This window comes from Oncorhynchus tshawytscha, linkage group LG10 (assembly GCF_018296145.1).
Source record: "Oncorhynchus tshawytscha isolate Ot180627B linkage group LG10, Otsh_v2.0, whole genome shotgun sequence".
NCBI lineage: Eukaryota > Metazoa > Chordata > Actinopteri > Salmoniformes > Salmonidae > Oncorhynchus > Oncorhynchus tshawytscha.
The window spans coordinates 45102810-45130532 of record NC_056438.1 but is presented as its reverse complement, the minus strand read 5'-3'; the positions used below and the strand labels follow the sequence as shown (position 1 = coordinate 45130532).

General features: G+C 42.1%; 1 protein-coding gene across 1 annotated transcript; it reads right to left on the bottom strand.

The window, feature by feature from the left end:
• On the bottom strand, positions 1 to 27723 carry LOC112260266 (heparan sulfate 2-O-sulfotransferase 1). Its single transcript, XM_024435234.2, has 8 exons — positions 27585 to 27723; positions 27230 to 27381; positions 4384 to 4628; positions 3738 to 3823; positions 3143 to 3281; positions 2743 to 2840; positions 1989 to 2146; positions 1 to 1621 (listed from the first exon to the last, which is right to left on the bottom strand). The coding sequence occupies exons 2-8, from the start codon at positions 27351 to 27353 to the stop codon at positions 1398 to 1400; spliced, it is 1074 nt and encodes a 357-aa protein (XP_024291002.1). The 5' UTR covers positions 27354 to 27381; positions 27585 to 27723; the 3' UTR covers positions 1 to 1397.

The window sequence follows — 27723 nt, the reverse complement described above, 5'->3', positions numbered from 1 at the left end:
TTCTTTTCTTTTTTGTACTTCTGCTGTCTCAAAGTCTGGGCTAGGGCTTGATTAATTAAGGGCTGTTCTAGTGCTCCGGCACTGCAGTCACTGTGGCTGGGCTGAGTTACAGAGATGATCTGATCAGTGTCTGTGTTAGTAGGCCATCAATAGAAGAACAGGAACTGGCATTAGCAGCACCAGCAGTTAGCAGTGCACACATGGGTTAGGTAAAGTTAGTCTTACATGATAACCATAGAAACATAAATGAAAATTTTTTGCAATTTAATGATCCTAAGGGGATTATAAAGAAATGATAATAATCTGGGATAAAAAAAAAACCTGTCATATATATAAAAAAAATGTTTTGGAGAAATGCAACAAGTTAATGAGTTTACAGCAGCAAAACAATGGATTTGGGGGCACTTTGGGTTCAATAGTGGCCCAATGATAGAAAACATGATATATTGACAATAAAAGCACTCAAATGAAATGGTCTCTTGCCAATCTAGAGAAAATAACAAAAGCTGAGAGAAAAATGCACAAATGGCTCGCTCATTAACCAAATATGAAGTCCTCTTAAAATAAAATAACCGTTTGAGCTAGATGTATTGAAATGAGTAATATGTACAGCAGCTGAATTGTCTTCTTCCATAGTTTAATTACATCATGTGTAAACACTTCACATTCCACCTAGCAATAATCCAACTGGGTCATAGAGTCTGAAAACAAGTAAATAAGTACAGTATAAAACACTGAATAGTAGTACCACAGTCGTGAACAGGGTGTATCAGTCACCCAAGTCTATGGAGGCCACAGAATTTAGATTTTGTAAAAACGTCTTCAATTCATATTGATAAACTCCAAGATAACATTGTAGTCGACTTTTAATTTTAGACGGTTACATCATTTGAACACATAAAAAGTGGGACGACAATGTTCCCATAGACGATGACAGTAAAGTAGAATGAAAATACAAATAAAATGCAAACAAACAGAACAAGCCAATAAAAACCTGCCCTCTGGACGGAAAATACAAATCATGTGACCAGAAGTAAATGGACATGGCCAGCTGCCAAGTAGACTCATCTCCTGCCATGTGTCTGTCAAGCAAATCACTCCTGTGAACTTTCACCTGGAAGGAGAAAGGTAGTCCTGGAACTTAGATGCTGGTGGGAACATGCCCTATTGGCACTCTTGCACCAGGAAGAGGCAGCTTCCTGGTTCTGTCGGCTACTATGGAGGCGGAGGAGTCAGTGAAGCGGGCGACATTCAGAAACTGCTAACAACGTCTAACACAGACAGTTCCACAGATCCACTGATGATCTTAGGTTTTCCTCCTCTCCTCTGTCCTCTCCCCAGTGTGTGTGACTACGGCATGAAGCCTAGAGGAATGGTCCATCTTTCATGTGCGCTAGTTAGTTTTTGGGGTAGATCTTCTCGTAGAAGAAGTTCTGAGCCAGCAGGTAGAGTTCCCCGTCCTTCTCCCGGACTGCGTGAGCCCGGACAAACTGGAACTGCTCCAGGGCAAACTCGTAGAACTCATTTTCCATCTTCCAGATGGCGGACTGCTGCAGCTTGGCGCTGGATTCCTTGGTGGGCGGCTTCTTTTCACTTGTCTTCCTCAGGTGGGATTTCTTCCCTGTTGGGTAAGGAACATATAGTTTAGTTAAAGATGGTATGTAGAAATTGTCCAATATAATGAGCTGTTAGAGCTGTGAAAAAAAGGCGAGAATTGGTCTCTCACAGAGCAGCAACAAGTGAAAAGGTGGTTTTGTTTACACACTTAAAATCACCTCTCCTGTGACAAAAGCTGTACATCTACTGTACGTGCTTCAACATATTCAAAAGCAGGTATGTCGTCATTCTACATACAATCGGCTGACACTAAAATAAATGTAAAAAGCTGGAAAAAGACTTAAATCAATCTCACCTTTGTGATAAATAGTCCTGAATAAAGTCCTATTCTAAAACGTCCTCTCAGTAGGAAGTAGACATTGGTAGCGTACCCGTTTTGTAGAGCTCAGTGGCGCCCCTGAAGAAGCGCGGCAGCGCCGCCTCGAGCATCATCACAAAGTCCTCCAGCTCCTCAGTTACCCCTACCAGCAGGTACTCATTGACCAGGTTATACTTGGCCTGCTCCAAGGCCCAGTGGCTGCCCACGTTCCTATGGGGGGGGGGGAAGATTGATTGACTGTCTATAAAATGTATTTAGACGGCCCTTTTTAACACCGGCTGTACCTGAGATGTTCAGATTTACGTATAGGATGATTTCACGTTGGATACATTGGCAGCTCCGAGCTGAATTGCAGTACACAGCACAAGTATGGGAAAACAAATACAAAACATCAATAAACTGCATTTACAATCAAGCAAATGGGCTAGTCTCGCATTCTCGACATGGGGCAGAAAGACAGGGGGTAAATGATACAGATCACAAGAGAGGAAAAGCATGCATTTATTTATTTTACCTTTATTTAACTAGGCAAGTCAGTTAAGAACAAATTCTTATTTTCAATGACAGCCTAGGAACAGTGGGTTAACTGCCTGTTCAGGGGCAGAACAACAGATTTGTACCTTGTCAGCTCGGGGGTTTGAACTTGCAACCTTCCGGTTACTAGTCCAACGCTCTAACCACTAGGCCACCCTGGCAGGTATAATGGAGGTTAAAGGGGTTCAACTGTCCATATCCCAGCCCATTAAAGAAATGTGTTATAGGTTAAGAATGCAGGGTATGGATGTCACGTAAGGAGGGGTACATACCAGCATTCAGAGTAGTGACCACAGAAAAAGGGGATCTGCAGCCACAGCTTTTCCGGGGCGCAGTCGGAGCCACCCGCCGACACGCACTCATCAAAGGTCTGAATCACATCAACAAAAAATGTAATGTAGCATTACCTATGGAAGCGTGTTTTACGGTTCAAATACATTGTATATATTACTGCTAATAAATCAAATAATTCTAAGTGGAACCTTAAAGACGGAATCCGCATTAGGCGGAAACAGTCCTACTGTCCGCCCCAGCACCTTTGTTATCGTTTTTGTTTTGTGGACGAAGTGGAGGGGAGGTGCCTCGAGCAGTAGGCAGGGGGGCAAAAAAACAATGGCAGTAGATATTTCGCTGTTCTCCCGCGCACAAAAAAAGATGTACTGTGGGACTGACCTTCTTATCCCCCTGTTTCCGGCGCCGCAGGCCGGGCCGGTAGTCGTCCCCAAAACGCAGGAAGTAGTAGTAGGACACCAGGCGCTCGATGGGGTCGCGGATCACATTGATGTAGACGGGCTTCTTCTTTACTCCAAACCTGCGTCAAAACAGAGAGCTCGTGTTAGAATACAATTGTATCGTGACGTCCAACCCGACCCGAATATTACACATATATTGTCTAAGATCACCTATGAACAGACAATGTCTTAATATCGCGGGCCTGTTCAATAGGAGATGGTGTTGTCATTTATTGTATAAGGACTTCCGTCGAGCATAGAGATGCTAGAAATTGCATGTCTAAAGTGACCTATGAACACATCACAAGTTGCAAAATCTAGGCCCTGTTCAATAGAACAGTGTTGCCTTCAACTTGCCATTACGACAGCCCTTTTCATATGATTTAAAGCCGCATCCCTTCGATAGAACCCAACTCTTATCTGTGACGGTCTGAATGTTGCGCAATAGTGATGTGGTATTCTATAAGGCCACAAGGGGGAGACTGCAGCAAAAGTCTATCTGGTAGGATGTGTGCTGTAGTGTGAGGGGTTCTCACTTTGTAAAGTCCAGGAAGGAGACGTGGCCGTGGTAGAACGCCGGCTTCATCTCCCCCCACTCTGTCACGTTCTTCACAAACCGCACCTGAGCATGTGGACAACGGCAATTAATACATGACATGTGCCTATCCCCCTCCTCAAGCTCTCCCTCCCTCGCTTCCACTCTCCCCTCGCATTCACTCTTGCCGATTTTTTAAAGTGACACCAGCTGCCACTCGTCGCCCACTGTTTACATGCTGCCAGAATTATAATGTAGCAATGTTCTGACCTCTGGAAGAGTGAGAGAGGTATAGAGTCACTCTATACCTCTCTCACTCTTCCACAGAGGTCAAAACATTGCTACATTCAAATTCTGGCAGCATGTAAACAGTGGGCGACGAGTGGCAGCTGGTGTCACTTTAAAAAAATAATTTTTTAAACAAAAAACAAAAAACATCGGCGTATGGCCTCATTGCAAAGGTTGGAGTGGATTATGGAAGAAACCATGTGTGTGGAGCCTTTATATTCATTCCATTCCAGCCATTACAAAGAGCTACTCCTCTGAGCTCTCCCTCCATCAGCATCCACTGTATGTAATATTTTCCTCCAATCAGCTACATATAGAGGGACGTTAAACCCTTGACCTTTCTGGCCTCACTCGCTCACCTGGTCCTGCATGGACATGACCGGGTTGTTCTTGGTGGTGTTGATGTGCAGCACGTGGTAACGGTTCTTGCCACACAGGTCGTAGGCGATGTTAGTGAAGGAGGTGCTGGCCGTCTTGGGCACGCGGTTGTAGATGACCACCACGTCCTCACTGCCGGCCGCCGAGGGGGCCTCCCGCTCCCGCAGGCCTTCCTGCGTGTGCCTCTCCTCGATCTCGTGCACCTCGTGCCTGGCGATGGCCCGCTCTGCCCAGAAGAAGAGGAGTTAAAGGGTTAGTCCACCATATTATAGACAATTTTTTCACTTAAAAAATGTATGCCAAACAAAAACCATCGACTTCAAAGTTTTACTAGAAGAAGAACGGTGCAGATGCAAAGTCTGGCAACAGAATTTTGGTAAAGTCTCGTATTTCAAAAACTCTTAAAATATCTGCTCAAAATGAAAGATTCACAGATGTCTGCAGAAAGAATGGTGTGTCGGCTATGACGTGACACCTTGAGTTTAATTTTAAAAAATATATATTTTGGTTATCGAACCACAGTAAGTGAATTGAATTTACACGCGGTAGAATAATTGTTTTAATTGAATTTCATCTTCGGGCCCTGATCTGTACTACACAGAAATGCATAATTCTGGATATGAATGTCATTCTCTTCATGGCGATGTGTCCTAAATTTGCTGCACAAAAAATAAATAAATAAATAAAAAGTAGAAATATGCAAAATCCTCCTTTGCATATTTGGGTATTATTACACACACTTGCTATTTTAAAATGAGCTCCATCAACAAACAAGGCCAAAGTCGGTTGGTCCGCATCAGATCAAATCTGAACAAATATTTTTTATTCATTTAGCAGATGCTCTTATCTAGAGCGACTTACAGGAGCAATTAGGGTTAAGTGCCTTGCTCAAGGGCACATCAACAGAGCCTTGTCGGCTCTGGGATTAAAACCAGCAACCTTTCAGTTACTGGCCCAACGCTCTAACCACTAGGCTCCTTGCTACCCAATCATAGATGTACGTCTATGTTTCACAAGTTTGAACATCAAAGTAGAGCTCGGTAGAGTACAATATAGCACAAAACTGTACAGTACAGTCAAGCAGAGTATAATTCAGTACATTATACTGCCCTACCAAGCAAAATTGGCAGTAATTGCTCATTTGGTCGAAAATGAACGAGTCCTTTTTGCTACATTAAATACATGCTTCATCATGTGGACAGATATCCTGCCTCTATTTTATTGTGTTTTGGAAAAAATGGGGGTCATGTTAGCAGTAACTGCAAAAAGTTACTGTGAAACCAAGGTATATAAAAAGCCATTTTTTTCAGTTCCACGCTATGAGCAGTTACTGCCTTTTTGCTTGGTAGGGCAGTATAGTGTACTCAACTCTAGTGTGCTCTGTGTACTTTACTCTATTGAACTATACTCTACCTTTCTTTACTCTACTGTGCTGTCCAAACGTGTGCAACATAGAAGCCTATGATTGGTTCAGATTTGGTCCGGTCCAAATCTGAACCAATCATTGACGTCTACGTTTAGGCCAAATGAAGACCGGTCCAGATGTCTGTAGATGTTGAAATCAAGGCCAGGGTAGAATGATAAAATGTCAATGTCCACAGAAGTCTTGTGCTCAGTGGGTGAGGAGACCACCAGACGACAGAAAGAAAACAGGTATGAGCTGAGCATAACAGTATGCCAGTGGAAGGGAAGACCGTAGCAGGTGACCCAACTGTGGTTTGTGACTACGATTTCCCATTGTATCATATTTAATTGCAGAAATTCCGTTACAGATTTTTCTGAAATTCTGTTACCAATTTGGTAACAGAATTTCAAGTGTTAATCACTTCATTCAAAATGAATATCAGTTAAAACACTAACTAATAGATAGGGTCTACCTTTCATTATCCTCCCTAATGAGGGAATGAAAAGAGAAAATATCTAAAAGATGTGGGCAGGGGTCTTCACTTCAACATTGTGTATTGATGCATTTCTAATAAAGTTTAAGACTTTCTGGTAGATGTTTTCTTTGAAAATAAATCAATGCCTTTCCTTATTTCCTCATTTGTAGGACATGTATATGCGCCTTAATTCCTCAAAAATGTAGACTCTGATTTCATTTAACACCCAATTTGATATGCTCCTATTCACAAGGAAATGACCAGTAGCAAAATATATATATAAAAAAATATATATATATGTTTTTTAACTCTACGGGTCCATAGGACACTTTCTATTTAGGTAAACTATCCCTTTAAAAAAGGGACTTCAGCACCTACTATAAAAACAATTGTGTGACTAAAACAAAAATAGGCTTCTGTGTCAAATCAGTCTCAGATTGACTGGTGGTGACAATGGCTCAGATCAGTGCTGGAACACAAAAACACTCCAGCACCTAATACTCGTGGGAACGCAGAGCCAAGTCGAGCCCAGGTCATGCCTATCCATGTAGACACGCTGGCACCTGGTAGAGGGGAAATTAAGATGTAATCTGTGATCACTCTGCTTCCTCCCCTGCCATTCCCACATACACCCCCCCCTTCCCAGGCATCTGCTTATATCCCACTGATCAAAGCTAGCGCTAACCAACCGCGCTAACAACTGGTGCTAGCCACGATACTGGGCTGTGACAGGTGGCTGTCTATGGTCGTCTGTCATCATGACCATCGATAAATATGGTCATGAGTAACACCCAAAATAGCTAAGTGACACACACACCCCCCACCTAAAGCACATAGCCATAAAAGAGCTGTTATCGGACCGTTACAATTTCATAAATCAGGGCCCGTATCCACAATAGGAGTGCTGATCTAAGATCAGTTTAGCCTTGTGGATCAACATTTATGTGATTATATGGACAGTTGGGTAGCTGATCCTAGATCAGCACTCTCACTCGGAGATGCTATGTATGTGGATTTGAACTCAGATCTCTAGGCCTAGAACCGGGGTGAACAAAAAGCAGCCCGCGGGCAAAATCCATCCAGTGTGACATTTTTGGGACCTCCAAAGTTGTCCATTTTTTTGGGGGTAAACGCAGAGGAATTATCAGGAATTCAACCCCCTCCGAAAAATAAAATGACAGTGCCTTCAGAAACTATTCATACCCCTTGATTTATTCCACGTTGTGTGTTACAGCCTAAATTCAAAATGTATTTGATTTTCTCACCCACCTATACACAATACCCCATAATGACATGAAAACATGGTTTAGACATTTTTGCAATTTTATTGAAAATGCAGAAATACAAGTATTCCCACCAGTCAATTCATGTTAGAATCACCTTTGGTAGCAATTACAGCTGTCTTTATGGGTAAGTCTCAAAGAGCTTTGCACATCTGGATTGTACAATATTTGCACATTATAATTTGTCAATTTAAGTGCTGTGAAGTTGGTTGTTGATCCTTGCTAGACAGCCATTTTCAAGCCTTACCATATATTTTCAAGATGATTTAAGTCAAAAATGTAACTAGGCGACTGAGGAACATTCAATGTTGTCTTGGTAAGCAACTCCAGTGCATATTTGGCCTTGTGTTTTAGGTTATTGTCCTGCTGAAAAGTGAATTCATCTCCCAGTGTCTGTTGGAAAGCAGACTGAACCAGGTTTCTCTAGGATTTTGCCTGTGCTTATCTCCATTCTGTTTATTTTTGTATCCTGAAAAACTCCCAAGTCCTTGCCGATGACAAGCATACCCATAACATGACGCAGCCACCACCACGCTTGAAAATACAAAAGAGTAGTACTCAGTGATGTGTTGGATTTTCTCCAAACATAATACTTTGTATTCAGGTCATGAAGCTCATTTCTTGCAGTTTTACTTCAGTGCCTTATTGCAAACAGGATGCATGTTTGGGTAATTTAAAAAATTCTGTACAGGCTGCCTTCTTTTTGCTCTCTCAACTATGTTCGTTTTTTGGAGTAACATCCTCAGTTTTCTGTAACGGTTGTAAAGTCACCATTGGCCTCGTGGTGAAATCCCGGAGTGGTATCCTTCCTCTCTGACAGTGAAGTTAGTCATCCTTCCTATCTAGTGACTGGGAGTATTGATACACCCTCCAAAGTGTAATTATTAACTCCACCATGCTCAAAGGGATAGTCAATGTCACATTTTTTACCAATAGGTGCCCTTCTTTGTGAGGCATTGGAAAAACTCCCTGTTCTTTGTGGTTGAATCTGTTTGAAATGTACTGCTCAGCTCAGGGATATGTATGTGTGGGGTACAGAGGTTGTTATTCAATTTTTTGTTGTTAAAAAAAAAAAAAATCACTATTATTGCATATTGAGTGAGTCCATGCAACTTGACACATTTTTACTCCCAAACTTATTTAGGCTTACCATAACAAAGGGGTTGAATATTTGACTGAAGATAGTGTTCATTTGTAATTATACTGTACAAAAACAAAAAGGCAACCACTTCAATGATTTTACTGACAGTTACAGTTCATATAAAAGGAAAATCAGTCAATTGAAATAAAGTCATTAGGCCCTAATCTATTGATTTTACATGACTGGGCATAAGCCCACCCATTGGGGAGCCAGGCCCAGCCAATCATAATGAGTTTTTCCAAACAAAAGGGCTTTATTACAGACAAACACTCCTCAGTTTCATCAGCTGTCCGGGTGGTTGGTCTCATGATCCTGGAGGTGAAGAAGCCGTATGTGGAGGTCCTGGGCTGGCATGGTTACACGTGGTCTGCGTTTGTGAGGCTGGTTGGACGTACTGCCAAATTCTCTAAAAACGACATTGGAGACAATTTCTCTACAATAGACTAACATTAAATTCTCTGGCAACAACTCTGGTGGGCATTCTTGCAGTCAGCATGCCAATTGCACGCTCCCTCAAAACATCTGTGACAAAACCGCACATTTTAGTGGCTTTTTATTGTGCCCAGCACAAGTTGCACCTGTGTAATGCTCATTCTTGATATGCCACACCAGTCACGTGGATGGATTATCTTGGCAAAGGAGAAATGCTCAATAACAGGGATATAAAACAAATGTGCACAAAATGAGAGAAATAAGATTTGTGCATGTGGTACATTTCTGGGATCTTCCATTTCAGCTCTTGAAACCAACACTTCACATGTTGCGTTTATATTCTTGTTCAGTATAATTGGAGAAAAATTGTAAAAACATAATTACACTTTGACATTATGGGTATTGTGTGTAGGCCAGTGGCAACCTCATTTTAATCACGCTGTAACAACAAAAATGTGGCAAAAGCCAAGGGGTGCGAATACTCTGACGGCACTGTATGTGATCATGTCACAATGTAATCAAAAGCATGAAATGATTGAAAATAACAAACAATTTATTTTTGGGCTTAGTTGTGATCAATTTGCAGTGTGTACATTTATCAAATTATGTTCGGCTCACCCGCCGCTCTGAATAAAAATGGTCCGCGGGCTGAATCTAAATCTAGTTACCTACCACAGGCCTGAGCCTATTCCCATGGCATGTCCTAATATTGAAGACTACTCACCCTCTAACAACTGAATCAAGATCAGCTCTCCCTAGCACTAAAGCATAATGAGCTGAACTTAAAAAAAAAAAAACAGGCCTCAAACCAAAAGGGCATGGTGTTCAGTACCAACAACAAAGCATGAGTTACAGTCTTGTTGTAGTCCATGGTGTTGAACAAGCTTTGGGTAGAAACCCACTGTATCGGAGCAGAGGGCGCCAGACACTTTAATGGTCGACTCTGAGGTAATTTAATTACTGGACAAAGGCCCGCTCTTAAAAGAATAATCACTCTGGCCACACAGTGCGCTTCCATTCAGTTCCCATCTCCGTTGGTTCCCCCTCCTCTCCATACAATTCCAGCTAATTAATGACCTATGGCAGCAACACAGTCTTAAAAACACTAAACCAATACCCATTATTCTGAACACATTCTAAAACACCGGCCGAGATCGCAATAGGCTATTTACTACAATTTCAAGCTTAATTTGAATTTTCAAATCAATCATACTCGGCGGGAAATCCGCAAATATGACAGTTTGTCATATATTAAAAAACAGGGACGATTAACGTTTCTCCAGGCAGCTCATACATCCATCATACTCCACGGCTATTCATCCTTGTTAGCCCCCCGAGCCAAAGTCTAGGCAAAGGGGGTAATAGAGATTCAGGCTGGCGATAGCCTGAGAGGTAGATGCCTTGTATTGTTCTGCTTCAATAGCGCTGGATTGCAAAATCAAATGGAGTATGACAAGGAGGCGATCTAGGTTGCAGCTGTTAAAAAAAATGTCCCCCCCAACATTAGCTTTGCCCTGTGTTTCCTGGTGGATTATTAGGAGTGTGACAAATTTTCGCACATGCATTATTTGTTTACCCGTAGTACATATACAGCCAGGAGTGAATAAAATTGTGTGAGTAGTTGAGGCGCAAGATGAGAGAAACGCTCAGTTTCTATTAAAGACCTGCATAGACGTTATTCATGAAATGTCAAGCATATTGTATGAGGGACCCATGTGCTATCTTTACACAGCAACTCGAAATTTACAGGAGCCTGATCAACTAAACGCTTCAATGACTGTAGAGAACTCCAGTTTCAAACAAATGCATGACAAAACACAGACCAATAAAAACATCAGAATCTTGCAGTGTTTGTGAAGAAATGACAGTAAGTGAATGAGTTAAAGCAATTAAATTGTAAGTGCTCTTTTTTAGGCCAGATTACCGTAGCTGGGGGGGATTTTCCTGGCTTGGAGACAACTGCAGCTTTGATGGCCCATGAAAGCTCTCATTCACATCTAGCCTGGCAGTGGAGGTCTAGACATCGGAGAGAGTCAAGGGAGAGAGTCAACGAGAAACTACAAAAATCGGCTGGCTTGTACAGCCGAGCCCAAGCAAGTGCAGATATTTCTCTGGTGTCAGAGTTGAGGTGGCAACCGTGTAACCAAGCGCTCAGATGCCCCATTTCCACATGCCAATACAAATCTGGTATGTGGAAGTAGCCTATTTCTTGGTGGAAAGGTATCTTGTTAAGCGGCCTATTTTCCTCATGGGAGTTCACACAAGCCTCTACTGTCAGTGAAGCGAGACAATACAAACAATCTGTTGTCAGCAGACAAAACCATGCCCTTTTCAGTTAGAGAAGGGCAGAAGGCAACCCCTTTTCAGGCAGTTGAGGGAAGTTGTTTGGGGAAAAAAAGGTCTTGTGATGGTATGATTCTAGCCTTATGACGGGGTAAAACAATTTTGTTTTTAAAAAAGGTTACATTACATGTCGGGATATTATTTTTGACTATGTCGCAATATTTTTGCGCCAGTTGGCTGTGTCAGCGGCAAAATGCCAGTATTTTTCATCCTACAGCTTGTTCTCCATCTTCTTTTTAAAATGGTAAGACAATCTGTTGTCAGCACTTTTATTTCCATGAATATTCAAAGCTCATTTTCTCATGGCTCTCATCCCTCTGCTGCAGACATGCAGTGAGAAATACATGTATAGAACATCGAATCGCAATATCGACATGCCTTCATGTTTAAAAAAAAACAAAAAAAACATTAGATTTGCAATACATATTGTACCGCACATACGTACAGTTGAAGTCAGAAGTTTACATATACCTTAGCCAAATACATTTAAACTAAGTTTCACAATTCCTGACATTTAATCCTAGTAAAATTTCCCCGTCTTAGGTCAGTTAGGATCACCACCATTTTAAGAATGTGAAATGTCAGAAAAAGAGAATTATTTAAGCTTTTATTTCTTTCATCACATTCCCAGTGGGTCAGAAGTTTACATGCTACCAAACACTAAGTGAGTGTATTGCCTTTAAAATTGTTTCACTTTGATGAAATGTTTTGGGTAGCCTTCCACAAGCTTCCTACAATAAGTTGGGTGAATTTTCACTCATTCCTCCTGACAGAGCTTGCGTAACTGAGTCAGGTTCAGGCCTTCTTGCTCGCACATGCTTTTTCAGTTCTGGCCACAAATTTCCTATAGGATTGAGGTCAGGGCTTTGTGATATCCACCCCAATACCTTGACGCTGTTGTCCTTAAGCCATTTTGCCACAACTTTGGAAGTAGCTTGGGGTCATGGTCCATTTGGAAGACCCATTTGCGACCAAGCTTTAACTTCCTGACTGATGTCTTGAGATGTGGATATATTGAAGCAACATCATTTTCCTTCTCATGATGCCATCTATTTTGTGAGCACCCCCACAACATGATACTGCCACTCCCACGCTTCACAGTTGGGATGGTGTTCTACGGCTTGCAAGCTTCCACCTTTTTCCTTCAAACGTAACGGTGGTATTATGGCCAAAGTTCTATTTTTGTTTCATCAGACATTTCTCCAAAAAGTACGATGTGCAGTTGCAAACCATAGTCTGGCTTGTTTATGGCGGTTTTGGAGCAGTGGCTTCTTCTTTGCGGAGCAGCCTTTCAGGGTATGACGATATAGGACTTGTTTTACTGTGGATATAGATACTTTTATACCCGTTTCCTCCAGCATCTTTACAAGGACCTTCTCTGTTCTGGGATTGAGTTGAATGTATTTTGGTGAAAAAGTGCATCTCTAGGAGACAGAAGATGTCTCCTCCCTGAGCGGAATGACAGCTGCGTGGTCCCATGGTGTTTATACTTACGTACTATTGTTTGTAAAGATGAACGTGGTACCTTCAGGCGTTTGGAAATTGCTCCCAAGGATGAACCAGACATGGAGGTCTACAATTATTTTGAAGTCTTGGCTGATTTCTTTTGATTTTCCCATGATGTCAAGCAAAGAGGCACTGAGTTTGAAGGTAGGCCTTGAAATACATCCACAGGTACACCTCCAAATGATGTCAATTAGCTTATCAGAAGCTTTAAAGCCATGACATCATTTTCTGGTATTTGCCAAGCTGTTTAAAAAGGCACAGTCAACTTCTGACCCACTAGATTTGTGATAGTGAATTTTAATTGAAATAATCTGTCTGTAAAGAATTGTTGGAAAAATGTACTTGTGTCATGCACAAAGTAGATGTCATAACAGACTTGCCAAAACTATAGTTTGTTAACAAGAAATTTGTGGAGTGGTTGAAAAAAAAAAAAAGCAGCATTTTAATGACGCCAAGTATGTAAACTTCAACGTCAACTGTATCGTGACAATATCGTATTGTGAGGTCCCTTACAGTATCATTACAGGTATTCACAATGGAGATCTTTCAACCTAGCTGGCCTTAAAATCTGTTAGAAAAGATGGAGACCTTAAAGATGAGCATCACTAGCAGTCTGTTCTTTAGCCAACTCCTCTTTATGTTAGGCCCAAGTCTTCCATGTAGTTCAGTGTTTAACCTCCGGTCCGTGGGATGCTGCAGATCACATCCCTGAGATGGTTCTGCTAATTTAGTCAGCTCTAGTCTACATACAGTAAGCAGCCCATCAAGGAAGAACAACAAAAAAGGCCGCTTGCTGCCAGCACTTGACTCAAGAGGGAGCATAGCTTGCCAGTCCCTAGTACAAAGAAGAAAAAAATAATAATTATTGAGAATGATAAACAAGTTCATTGTTTTTTTTAACCACTGGTTAGGCTGTGGCCCAACACTGGTCTCTAGGATACTAGTCCCGCAGATGGTTAGCGTAGCGGACAAGGATTTAACACGTTGTGTTTCTTAACCACTGGTTAAGCTGTGGCCCAACACTGGTCTCTAGGATACTAGTCCCTCAGATGGTTAGCGTAGCAGACAAGGATTTAATCCGTTCTTAAGTGCTAGTTTTAAATTTAAGCGATCCTCCTCCTCCAAAAAAAAAAGGAAGTAACATAGCATGTCTAGAGTCTACAGTACATAAAGTATGGTACCAGGCTACTATATCACTGCAAGCTTAACAGACACTTCTAAGGGTACAAATCATAGTTGACAGTATGAGCTTACCTTGTCAGTTTAGGGAAGAAAAAAAGAAAAATAAAGCTTCCATCACATCAACACCCCCCCCAAAAAAACTGCCAGTTACACAAGAATATAGAGCAATTTACACAGACGGCAGGCCATAGAGACTAATAATTCAATGCCTTAATGGCTGCTCTGTGGAGTGGACAATTGATTTGACTGGATCTCTTTGCAGGACTCGTCATTAACTAAGCAGGGGAATATCTTCTCAATAACAGCAGAGATTTTTCCATGGCCACCACCGCTTAAGAGATGGTAAGGCAAACTGATCATGTGGGAAACCACACTAGCGTCCGCTGTCCAAATAAGTTGTTTAAACCCCAGAAGAAAAAAAACTGTTTATATAAAAATGCAGCTGTACAGTGCCATGGAAAAATATTTGCACCCTTTCTGATTCTCTATTTATACATAATTCAGTGTAAAAAAAAAAAACATTTTATTTTATTTTATCAGATCTTAAACCAAAACTTAATATTAGATAAATGGAACCAGAGTGAACATTAACATAATTATTTATCAACATTAAGAGGTCATGCAACACCCAATGCCTGTGCGAAAAGTAAATTGTCCCTTACACTCAACTGGTTGTGCCACCTTTAGCTCCAATGTCTGTAACCAAACACTTCCTGTAGTTGAGGAGACAGCCTACAGGAGAGGTCAGTGCCAGGACAACAATCTCCCCCTCAAAGTCAGACCAAGGAGCCAATTGTGGACTACAGGAAACGGGGGGCGAGTACACCCCCGTCCACAGGGCTGCAGTGGAGCGGGTTGTGAGCTAAGTTCCTCTGTTTCCAAATCACTAAGGACTTAAAAAAATAAAAAAAAGTACACTCAGTCGTGAAGGCGCGACAGCACCTCCTCAGGAAGTTGAAAAGTTTTGGCATAGGTCCACAATTCCTTAAAAAGTTGCACCATTGAGAGCATCTTGATTGGCTGCTTGGTATGGCAACAGTACTGCCCTCAAATCGCATGGCGCTACAGAGGGTGGTGCGCACAGCCCAGTACATCACTGGGGCCAAGCTCCCTGCAATCCAGGCCCTCTACATTGGACGGTTTGAAAGGAAGGCCCGGAAAAGCCATAGTCTGTTCTCTCTAATCCACACGGCAAGCGGTACTAGGCTCCTGAACAGCTTCTATCCCCAAGCCATTTAACCACCTTCTTGCCGGGATAAGCCTTTTAGATCTCCCGTGCCCATGGCGGCAAGTTTAGGAGTGGCAGTAAGTCTGTCTATTTTAATAAATCCATTGAATATACATCACAATGAAATCCTTTATTACATTTGTTATAGGCAAGTCCTAAGAAATATAAAAGACTCATAAAAATGTATTTTTTCAAAAGAATCGAATGGCATATTGAGATTAAATGTTTGGTCTGTGCAGTTTATAGGGTACATGGCTGTGCCATACACATGAACTCAATAGTTGTTTTGTTCATAAAAATAGAAGACACATTTAGCCTATCCTGATCAGTCAACACACATACTGTATAATTTTCTAGTAGGCCATATGAAATAACAGAAAATACAAAATAAACATTTTCCAACACAACTTGCGTTTCAGGCAACGTGTGGAACCGCCGTCATATAAATGTGAGATTTTTAAAAATAAATAATTTAAAACAGTTTGTCTTGCCCTCCCGCCGCTTTGTTAGGGAGACAGCGTAGGGTCTTACATTGAGAGCATCTTCATGATACCGATTGCCATTTTCAATGTCTACTTTCAAAAGCATGCAGTGTCTGAGTGTCTGCAGGTCTTTGCTCTTCCCTTGTACTTGATGAATTAAGGTCAGTAATTAGTAAGGAACTCCCCACACCTTGTTGTCTAGAGCTTAACTGAAAGGAAAAATACCTGCAGACACTAGGCCTCCATGGAATGAATTTGACACCCCTGCTATACACGCCCGAGCAAAACGAAGACCCGCACTTGATTTAGGCTACATTAAAGCATGTTAAGACGCATCTGATCAGTGATAGATGAGCAAAATGTACACAAACGCCACTTACTTGCCCAGATAGAGAATTAACCAGATATACAGCTGGAGATTCAGTAAATCAAAAATCACACTGATTGAGTAAGACGAGTCACCCAAGCGTGTCAGGAGTAGTGGATCATTTCCCTTTACTCACAAAGCGTTTAGTAGGCCCAGCCAAAGCCTACTATCAGAACATTTTTGCCAGCAAATTATGATCAGTGCTAACAAATGAGCCAACGAGACGAGATGATCATGTGCAGCACTCACCTTGTCGAACACTTCCACAGCCTAATTGTAGCCTAACCCGTCTCCATTTGGATATATCGATTTTTCCTAGACGAGTCCCCACGCTTGCCTCAAAGCAGCGTGAAAAAGGTGCTGAAATAGTTGACCACACGCACGGGTAAGCTATTGCTTGCTGAAACTTGTATTATAACAAGTTTAAGCAAGCAACAATGATGCCTTCAATTGCATTAGCCTACTTTATCATAATATTTGTCAGTGATATTTAGTCACAGTCATTCTTTATGGATCCATCCAGTTGTGGTTAAGAACACAGTGCATGTAGTAGCCAAGTTGAAGACAGTAACTATCCTAGGATGTATTTTTAAACCTACGCTGCCTAGCAACCATTAAGAGCTTGAGAGTAGTGCGCATAGATGCAAAGCAGGGTTCTATCATATATCCTGACACCTAGTCAACCTCATGCACTGTATGTGTCGGCCTTCGGAAAGTATTCAGACCCCTTGACTTTTTCCACATTTTGTTATGCTAAAGCCTTATTCTGAAATTGATTTTTTTTTTTTTTTAAGTGTGCAAGCTACACACGATACCCCATAATGACAAAGCAAAAAACAGGTTTTTAGAAACTTGATAATTTATAGAACTATAATGTGACATTTACATAGGTACTCAGAAACTTTACTCAGTACTTTGAAGCACCTTTGGCATCGTCTACAGCCTTGAGTCTTTTTGGGTATGATCAGTTTGGCACACCTGTATTTGGAGAGTTGCTCTCATTCTTCTCTTAAGATCCTCTAAAGCTCTGTCAGGTTTAATGGGGAGCGTCATTGCATTGCTATTTTCAGGTCTCTCCAGAGATGTTCATCGGGTTTAAGTCCGGGCTCTGGCTGGGCCACTCAGACATTCAGAGACTTGTCCCGAAGCCACTCCTGCGTTGTCTTGGCTGTGCGCCTAGAGTCATCCTATTGGAAGGTGAACCTTCTCCCCAGTCTGAGGTCCTGAGTGCTCTACAGCAGGGTTTCATCAAGGATCTCTGTACTTTGCTCCGTTCATCTTTCCTTCAATCCTGACTAGCCTCCCAGTCCCTGCAGCTGAAAGACATCCCCCCCCCAACACAATGCTGCCACCATGCGTCGCCGTAGGGACGGTGCCAGGTTTCCTCCAGATGTGATGCTTGGTATTCAGGTCAAAAAGTTAAATCTTGGTTTCAGACCAGAGAATCTTGTTTCTCATGGTCAGAGTCTTTAGGTGCTTTTTGGCAAACTTCAAGCGGGCTGTCATGTGCCTTTTACAGAGGAATGGTTTCTGTCTGGCCACTCTTCCATAAAGGCCTGATTGGTGGAGTGCTGCAGAGATGGTTGTCCTTCTTAAAAAAGGTTCTCCCATCTCCACAGAGGAGCTCTTGGTCACCTCCCTGACCAAGGCCCTTCACCTCCAATTGCTCAGTTTGGCTGGGCAGCCAGCTCTAGGAAGAGTCTTGTTGTTCCATACTTCTTCCATTTAAGAATGGAGGAAACTGTTCTTCACACCCTTCCTCAGATCTGTGCAGACACAATCCTGTCTCGGAGATCTACAGACAATTCCATTGGCCCACTGTGCCATAAATAAATTCTTTAACTCAACAACACTTGTGGATTTAAGCATTAACTGCTTGTTTCAAGTCCTGCCACAACATCTGAGTTTAGGTCTAGACTTTGACTAGGCTATTACAATTATTATTTTTGGTTGCTTTTCAGCCATTCTGACGTAAACTTGCTTGTGTGTTTTGGATCAATGTCTTGCTGCAATACTCGGCTGGACTTCAGCTCACAAACGGATGACCCGACATTCTTATTAGAATGATCTGCATACAGAGCAGAATTCAGGGATCCGTCAATGATGGCAAGTCATCCAGATCCTAAGGCAGGAAAGCATCCCCAAACCGTCACACTACCACCTAGGGATGGTCATGAGTGAGAGTACTCAAAACCGACATCAAAACTTAATTTTTTAAATATAAAAAGGAGCAATCAGTTGCTACATAACTTTAATTTCTAAGCCAAAAAAGTTATGTTCTTCAATAATCTATGGGTACATAACTTTTAAATGCCTCAAGCTTAGTTCAACTGTCGTACACAAACAGAACCAAAATATAACCTTGGTTTCACTCCATGTTTGTAAACAAACACTTTATAGCCTCAAAACATGCTAAAACTTATTTTGATGTCATGGATGGTCAGTCCTTGAATCCATAGCTCGGTCTATGAATTTGAGAGGGTCCTCTCCAGCCCCATCCCTCAGTTTTACTGAACCAGGGAGGCAGCGTTGCTATCGTTTCTACTGCAGTTTGCCGCATATATATATATATAATGTTTATTTTTAATTTTTATAAAACTGTAAAACTATTTGGTGGACTGTGCTTTGTGGCTCTGAATGGGCAAGTGAAATTGTCTTGAAGACAATGTTCATTTGCTTTGACTCTATTCTCCTATTTGTACATTTGCCGGGCACAACCAAGCTGAGCACCAAACCATTCTTCTCCCCAAATTCCCTTTCCCCTCAGTGTCTCGTTCACTCAATTGCATTCCTACCACTCCCTCCACACAAGTCTATTTTTCCTCTTAAGCTACTTTGCAAACTGCTAGTGCAGACCGGTTCCACACTGAACATATGCAAGAAGATTATTTTTTAAACTAAGTGTATTTTCATCAGAAGCATATGCCTACCCACCAGATGTTGTGGCTGTAATTCATCAACATGCAGTGTTCAACGTGGGATTGTTCATCCATTTAATTTTTTTTTTAAACTCCAAAACAGGAAGAATACACTAAATGTCTGTATATTGAAAATAAAATGTTTTTGGTTTGTAACCCTGAAAAACATGGTCTTGCCAAATTGAGCCACGTCTCAAAATTATCCTTGAGAATAACTGTTCCAGGCACGAATTGTGCATCACGTCACACTGGCAACTTTTTTCATTTGCAAAAAATATTCTGTTATGTTTTTGAAAAATTACTATAAAATAGGTGTCTTGACTGTGAGAAGGGCTCGTCTGCTAAATTAACAAAACTCTGCCATTGCACAGACATAGGCTTCTACAAGAAAGCGCAACGGCTGAGGTTACTGCCTTTTTGAAGATTGTGTTCCACCATATAATATAACGGTTTCAATAAATTAATCTTAAAATGGCACTTGCTTTTTTTAATTCACTGAATATATTGTACATGGGGCAATTTAGCAATTAGGATTTGTTATCTGTAATAGTTATGATAAATTAGGCATTGTTGCGATCTCTTGCCTAGTTCAAAATAAACACATGAAGTGTAGCGAAGCTGAAAGACCCCAGACTTTCTTCATATGCACAGTTTATTTTTCGCAAAGTTGTGCACAATTATTTTTACATCCCTGTTAGTGAGCATTTCTCCTTTGCCAAGAAAATCCATCCACCTTCAGGTGTGGCATATCAAGGAGTTGATTAAACATCATGGTCATTACACAGGTGCACCTTGTGCTGGGGACCACAGTGCCACTCTAAGATGTGCAGTTGTCACACAACAATGCCACAGATGTCTCAAGTTGAGGGAGCGTGCAATTGGCATGCTGACTGCAGGAATGTTCACCAGAGCGGTTGCCAGAGAATGTAATGTTTGTTTATCGCAGAGAAAGTGTCACCAACGTCATTTTAGAGAATTTGACAGTACATCCAACCAGCCTCACAACCACAGACCACACCCAGGAGCTCCACATCATGCGGGATGGTCAAAGACTAGCCATCCAGACAGCTGAGGAAACTGTGGGTTTGCACAACTGAATAATTTCTGCACAAACGGTCTCAGGGAAGCTCATCTGTGTGCTCGTCATCCTCACCAGGGTCTTGACCGGACTACAGCTCAGCGTCGTAACCGACTTCAGTGGGAAAATGCTCACCTTAGATCACCACTGGCACAGTGGGGAAGTGTCCTTCACAGATGAATACCGGTTTCAACTGTACCGGGCAGATAGCAAACCCGCACAACGCCATACATGCTGATGTCGACGTTGTCAGAGTGCCCCGTGGTGGAGTTGTGTCATTCAACCGCCACCGTCACCTCATGTTTCAGCATGTTAATGTATGGCCCCATGTCACAAGGATCTGTACACAATTCCTGGAAGCTGTCCAGTTCTTCTATGGCCTGCATACTCAGACATGTCACCCATTGAGCATGTTTGGGATGCTCTGGATCATCATGTAAGACGGAATGCTCCAGTTCCCGCAACCATTGAAGAGTGGAACAACATTCCATAGGTCACTATCAATTGCCTGATCAACTCTATGCGAAAGAGATGTTGTGCTGCATGAAGCAAATGGTGGTTATACCAGATACTGACCGTTTCTCTGATCCATGCCCTAACTTTTTTTAAAGGTATCTGTGACCAACAGATGCATATCTGTATTCCCAGTCATGTGAAATCCATTGATTAGGGCCTAATGCATGTATTTAAAATTTGACTGATTTCTTTACATGAACTGTAACTCAGTAAAATCTTTGAAATTGTTGCAAGTTGCGAGAGAGAGAGATATAACTTCAGTCTGGATAAACGCACACAATTTTTCCCAGCACAGGCCTCGTGTTCTAAATTATAAAAATGTTTCTCCCTTTTGGGTATGGGCAACAACAAAAAATGAATGTGAGTACTCAAACAGTCAAAAGCACATCCTTATTACCACCACAATGCTTGACTGTCATTCTTACTGTGGAATTCAGTGTTTGGTTTTTCACCGTGATTCATGTCGTCCAAAAAAATTGATTCAAGCCGAAAAGTGCCTAGGGGCACCTGAATTATCGTAAAGACTCCTGGAAGAATGTTCTATAGACAGATGAGTCAAAGAGAAACTTTTTGGACGACATGGTTCCCATTATGTCTGGCAAAAAAAAATAAAAAAAAAAAAAAAAAAATGCATTCCACAGTAAGAACCTCATACCAATTGTCAAGCATGGTAGTTTTGGTTAAACCAGACTGAACACTGCACACTATTGTGAAGTGAAACAATGACAAGCATCCCATTTAGTCTGGTTTAACCAGGCTACATGAATAGCAGCAGCAGCTAATGAATTGACAGAGATCATTCAGGAACATCTTGAGTGTTCCAACTGGCCTTTCTATGACACACCACTTCTGTGGTAAGAGGCTGTCCCTAGGCAGTTTCGTGACAATGTACCAGACTGGCTGCACTCACAGTACACTGCAATTCTGAGGAGAAAGTCTGCCAGAGCAGTAGAGAAACTCAGTTCGCCCTAGAGCTGAGTGGGATTCAGTTGCTGTATAGAAGGTGGAAATATGCAAGGCAGGAGGAAAGCAGTGGAACAGTTCTGCCAGACTGCCTTATCCTACTATTCTCTGATAAAATTGGTTGTAAAACGCTGCAGACATGTGTCTCTCCCCTCCTTTTGTTAAGGCTTACGATGAGTGCTACCAGGGGTTTAACTATTTTTGTGTTGAGATGAAAATGTAATCCCCCCCCTTTTGATACAACTATAAGCTCTGAAGCAGGAGATAGAAGTCTGAAATTGGGAGAGACCTATCCAAAGGCTGTTTGGCCACAGGGGATTATAATCTTGCACTGCGGTAGCATCCCAGACTCCAGAAAAAAAATAAAAAGGTAATTTATGGTTATTGACTAGCAAAGGAAGGTCTCCGCTGAAAAGTAATACGATTAGCCGTTATGACAGTTCCGGTCTACAGAAGCTGTTGTTTCAGCTGGGTCTCTCATAGGGATGTTGAGCAGTGTTATAAAAAGGGACAGTCAACCGCCTCGAATAAACGACACCTGCTCCCCCCCTCATGCTTAACCACACCGGCCCCGCGTCGCTCGTCAAACCCCTTGGAAACCGACAAGGGAACAACATGCGCGCGAGGAGAGCGGTCTCAACTACACTCCGGGTTGCGAAACAGTTCACAGCACCGTGATTAGCCTGTCAGTCATCGGGTCACAACTGTGCACAAAATGTAGCGCAGAAGTTCACGGGAAGACATTCTTCTTTAATGTCGAAGCCAATGTCCATAAATACACCAATCAGGGCCCTAACTGCTCGAGACTAGGGCCATTAGCACTCTGCCTACAACAAATCCATTCCTGACACCTGCATTTCCACAAATCGGATCCAATCCATTAGGCACTCAAGTGGCATGTTTCAGACTGGTGAGGGTGAGACTTAGAAATGTACAGTAGCCACTGTAGTGACTGCCAGCCAATTAACATGACTCAGGCCTTTTTATAACCCCGAGAGGCTAAAAACGGCTCCATGGTGTCAAAAGGAGTCGGAGTGCGCTGGATAATGGCGATAGAGAGCGAGCAAGCACAGAGTTGAACTTGGAGAGGAGTCAAGTTCGCCGCTCCTCAATTAACAAGGCTAAATTAAATGATCCAACCAGGCCTCGACCAGAGCCATATATTTGCATACACAGCTCTGGCCTATCCTATACAAAAAGGCTATATTTTCAGACTCTTGATACCTGTGTGTAATTGACTGTTGACACCAATGAACGAGTTGGTGTTAGAGTAACAGTTTGTGTTATGCAACCTCACTTCAGTTACAATGTGATAAAAACAATTCAATCAAGCTCTGGCCAGCCAACCAACCACACGCACTGGCTCTAACATTACTTGGTGACTAACTTAGCTCATTGCTCCTCAGGGAACATATGGGGACCATAGTGGAGATGGGTGTAGGAGTTAAACTTCGATACAGAGCCTAGTTAGTGACATGTGACATGAGGTGACAGGTTTATAAACAGAGTTTCTATTTACGAGGCTCTCAGCAAGCATAGCATGACTCCCCTCTAGAGTTACGGCCATTGGGGAAAGCATCCAGTCAGCCCCCCCGCCCCACGTGCTAATGCACTTTACGTTTCTACAAAATATCTGTGCCAACCTTACCTGGCATAAGAGGACGCTAAGAATATGTTACCAGATAACACCGATGACGCTAGCCACAGGATACACAGATCGTTAAAGGCAGAGCTACCAAGCCACTAACAATATACCTGGAAGACAATCTAAATAATAGGAAAAGTGATTCAACCTCTGAGTAAAGTAACAAGATTTGAATGACACAGGGAGCAAAAAGCAGATCAGAAAATTAGTTGTGAATGGGTCATATTTGAGTGTGCAATAAAAATGGGCCATATAAATATACAAAACCTGCTTTCACAATGTAGACAGAAGAAATGCATCAAAACCTGGTTAGACAGCCAGGGGTGTCCATCATGTTGCCCTGCCTCAAACCATTTGACTATGCAACACAGTGCAGTGCTTCAGTGTACAGAGACGTTTGATCTGTGGACGGAACAATCAGACATATTGCCAAGTCAACAAATTATTGGAGTGCGCCGTAACGCTGGCCTACTAGGCAGAGTTCCTCTGTTCAGTGTCTGTTCTTTTGCGCATCTCAATCCCTTTTTATTGGCCAGTCTGAGATATGGCTTTTTCTTTGCAACTCTGCCTAGAAGGACAGCATCCCAGACTCGCCTTGTCACTGTTGACGTGTGCAAAGCAGTCAAGACAAAAGGGTGGCCATTTGAAGATTCTCAAATATAATTGGATTTGTTTAACACTTTTGGTAACTACATGATTCCATGTTTTAGGTCATAGTTTTGATGTCTTCCTTATTATTCTACATGTAGAAAATAGTAAAAATAAAGAAAACCCTTGAATGAGTAAGTGTTCTCTGTCAGAGTGACCATTGGGTTCTTTGTCACCTCCCTGACCAAGGCCCTTCTCCTCCGATTGCGCAGTTTTGCCTGGCAGCCAGCTCTAGGAAGAGTTGATGGTTCCAAACTTCTCCCATTTAAGAATGATGGAGACCTTCAACGTAGCAGAAATTCTTTGCTATCCTTCCCCAGATCTGTGCCTCGACACAATCCTGTCTCGGAGCTCTACTGACAACTGCGTCGACGTCATGCTTTGTTTTAGCTCTGACATGCACTGTCAACTGTGGGACCTTATATAGACAGACGCGTGCCTTGCCAAATCCTAACCAATCAATTGAATTTACCACAGGTGGACTCCAATCAAGTTGTAGAAACATTTCAAGGATGATCAATGGAAACAGGATGCACCTGAGCTCAATTTCAAGTCTCATAGCAAAGGGTCTGAATACTTATGTAAATATGCCATTTCTAAAAACCTGTTTTCACTTTGTCATTATGGGGTATTGTCTGTAGATTGATGAGGATTTTTATTTAGTTAATCCATTATAGAATAAGGCTGTAACGTAACAAAATGTGGAAAAAGTCAAGGGGTCTGAATTCTTTCCGAAAGCACTGTATATTATGACTACATTGTGACGTTTGTTTGGTTTTGGACACAGGCCGTTTGGGGGGGGGACACAATTTTTCCCTCGAGGCAAGCCGAAGTCGGTAGCCGAAGCCCCCTCATCGGCGATTGGTCAACAGTAGGGTTTGATCAATGAAGTGCCTGTCGTTAATCAATGAGAGACGAGAGGCTCGAACTCGGGGGAACAGAAATGGAGTCCCTGGAGATGGCGGAAACAAGATGGTGGTTAGGAATAGTGCAGTATTATGAAGAGACGTGTACTTGGAAAAAAAGAGAGGGTGAGAAGGTCTAAGAGAGAGAGAAGAGGGTGAGCTTGAGTCAGGTAAGAAATGGTGGAAAAAAGGGAGATGGTTTGTTAAAGGGAAGAAAGTATAAGCAGAGGGTGCTGAAGACAGGAGGAGAAATGGAAGTAAATGAGGGTGAAGTATCGGAGGTAGTAGGTGTGGTGAAGTTATCGGAGACCGAGTCTTGCACCGAGGGTCAGGATAAAGAAGAGTCTGACAGTAGAATTGAAGTTTATGGAGAAAGTGGACTCTTGCCTGATCCATTTGTGGTTTCACGGTGGGGGTCTTTTTTTTACATTTATTTAAAAATAAGTTAGGTACTGTGGAATCAGTGAAGGTAACCAGAATGGGTCGTGATAATTGTTAATGTTTCTGCTGGTCAGAGGGAGAAGGCGCTCGGAGTAAAAAACATAAAATGGGGGCAAGACAAGTGAATTGTTTCGCTTTCAAGAAAAGGGTGCCAATGAAAGGAGTGATAACTGGGGTAGCAGTAAATATAAAACTTGACCAGTTGAACTGAAAGATTCCCAGTGTATGTGATGCGACGCAGAAAGAGTGGCGAGAGTGGGGAAACAGAAGAGCCGTTGTCTGTTCTTTTGACTTTTGAAATTGAGCCTTTGCCCGCCAAAGTGAAGCTAAGATAGACAGTTGAAGTCGGAAGTTCCTAACTGTATGTGTTGGAGTCATTAAACTCATTTTTCAACCACTCCGCAAATTTCTTGTTACAAACTATAGTTTTGGCAAGTCAGTAAGGACTTCTACTTCATGCATTACAAGTAATTTTTCCAACAATTGTTTACAGACAGACTTCACTATCACAATTCCAGTGGGTCAGAAGTTTGCATACACCAAGTTGACAGTGCCTTTAAAACAACTTGGGAAATTCCAGAAAATGATGTCACGGCTTTAGAAGCTTCCAATAAGCTAATTGACATCATTTGAGTCAATTAGAGGTGTACCTGTGAATGCATTTCAAGGCCTACCTTCAAACTCAGTGCCTCTTTGCTTGACATCATGGGAAAATCAAAAGAAATCAGCAAAGACCTCAGAAAAAAAATTGTGGACCTCCACAAGTCTGGTTCATCCTTGGAAGCAATTTCCAAATGCCTGAAGGTACTACGTTCATCTGTACAAACAATAGTACGCAAGTATAAACACCATGGGACCACTCAGCAGTCATACCGCTCAGGAAGGAAATGCATTCTGTCTCCTAGAGATGAATGTACTTTGGTGCAAAATGTGCAAATCAATCCCAGAACAACAAAAGGTCCGTGTGAAGATGCTGGGGGAAACAGGTACAAAAGTATCGACATAACCCGAAAGGCCACTCAGCAAGGAAGCCATTGCTCCAAAACCTCCATAAAAAAGCCAGACTACAGTTTGCAACTGCACATGGGGACAAATATCATACTTTTTGGAGAAATAGCCTCTGGTCTGATGAAATAAAAATAGAACGGTTTGGCCATAATGAAGGGTTAGGGTTGCCAAACGACCATATTTCCAAGTTACAGCACTTGTTTACGTGACAAACAGATGGAAGACCGAATGGACTACCTGTGCTAATTACCTGTGTGTTAAGACAGACATCACAAATGCATCGTCACTGAAACTGTCAGCTGCAACTGTTAACAGTGTACAGTAAGTGTGTATTTGACATTTGTTCAATGATTTTGATGTGATAAAGTAGAGGGCTATATGTTTCCAGAACCGTACAGCAATTGAGAATCAGTTCACATTTCAAATAGAGTATTTGGCCGTTTTAGCTCCCAGAGCCAATTCACACTTTAAACAGAATATGTAAGGTCCTTGGACTGAGTAACCTTAGGCTCCTTTAGTCCAATATTGGGCTAAATGTAACCATGACTGCGTCCGGACATCAGTGCAGTTTAGTGTAAACAGCGTAAGTGTATGGTCGGTATCTTCTGGCAAAAACACAATCCGACTGTAAATTGGATATGTAAATAGATAGATATCACACACTCACACCTGGGTTTGCCCTCAAAATGCCAGTTTGTCACCTCACAGGCAGAATTGTCACAAGATAACCCTAAATTTACAACCATGCTGACAAACGCTTAGCAATGATTCAACCCCTATTGGATGTCAGACTAATTTTCCTTGTTGTATTACCGGCTGCGTGCAGCATGATTAACGTGGATAGTTTGAACGCAGTCTTACCTAGCTTCACCCGAGACTCCTCCAGCTTCTGGATTTGGTTCTCCAAGAAGAACATGGCCACTGCGAATGCCAAAAGCGCCAGAAGCTGAAACTTTGGCGGCATCATGGTCCTTAGAAGCCCCATCAAACAATCCAGTGAAAACAGGTCATTCCTTGTTTAGAAAATACAACATAAAAGGAAGTGGAACGTTGTCAATCACAGCGCGAATTTGTCTGTATGGCCCTGTGCATTTGAGTTGTTCTTGTCCAGTGTTTACATCCCTGGTTGTTCAATAGGGAACACACTCAGATCCAAATGATTTGTTTCATAGGATAATGTACACTCATAAAAGAGAACTGCATGAAACCTCAATACCGTCTTGACGTTGAGATGCCCCCCCCCTCACAAGGGTGTCAACAGAAACGGCCTTGTGTTCCTCGGTGTCTGCGATTCTCACTCTCTAGAAGCTGTGTCCCGTTCAGTTCACTCCGCACGCCTATCTTCGTCGGATGAT

Excerpts from the sequence above, each read along its gene's own strand:
- LOC112260266 (XM_024435234.2), bottom strand. The coding sequence starts at position 27,353 with ATGGGGCTTCTAAGGACCATGATGCCGCCAAAGTTTCAGCTTCTGGCG. Across the intron at positions 4,629-27,229 it reads GGAGTCTCGGGTGAAGCTAG|AGCGGGCCATCGCCAGGCAC; the intron begins GTAAGACTGCGT and ends TCTTCTGGGCAG. Across the intron at positions 3,824-4,383 it reads TCATGTCCATGCAGGACCAG|GTGCGGTTTGTGAAGAACGT; the intron begins GTGAGCGAGTGA and ends CCACATGCTCAG.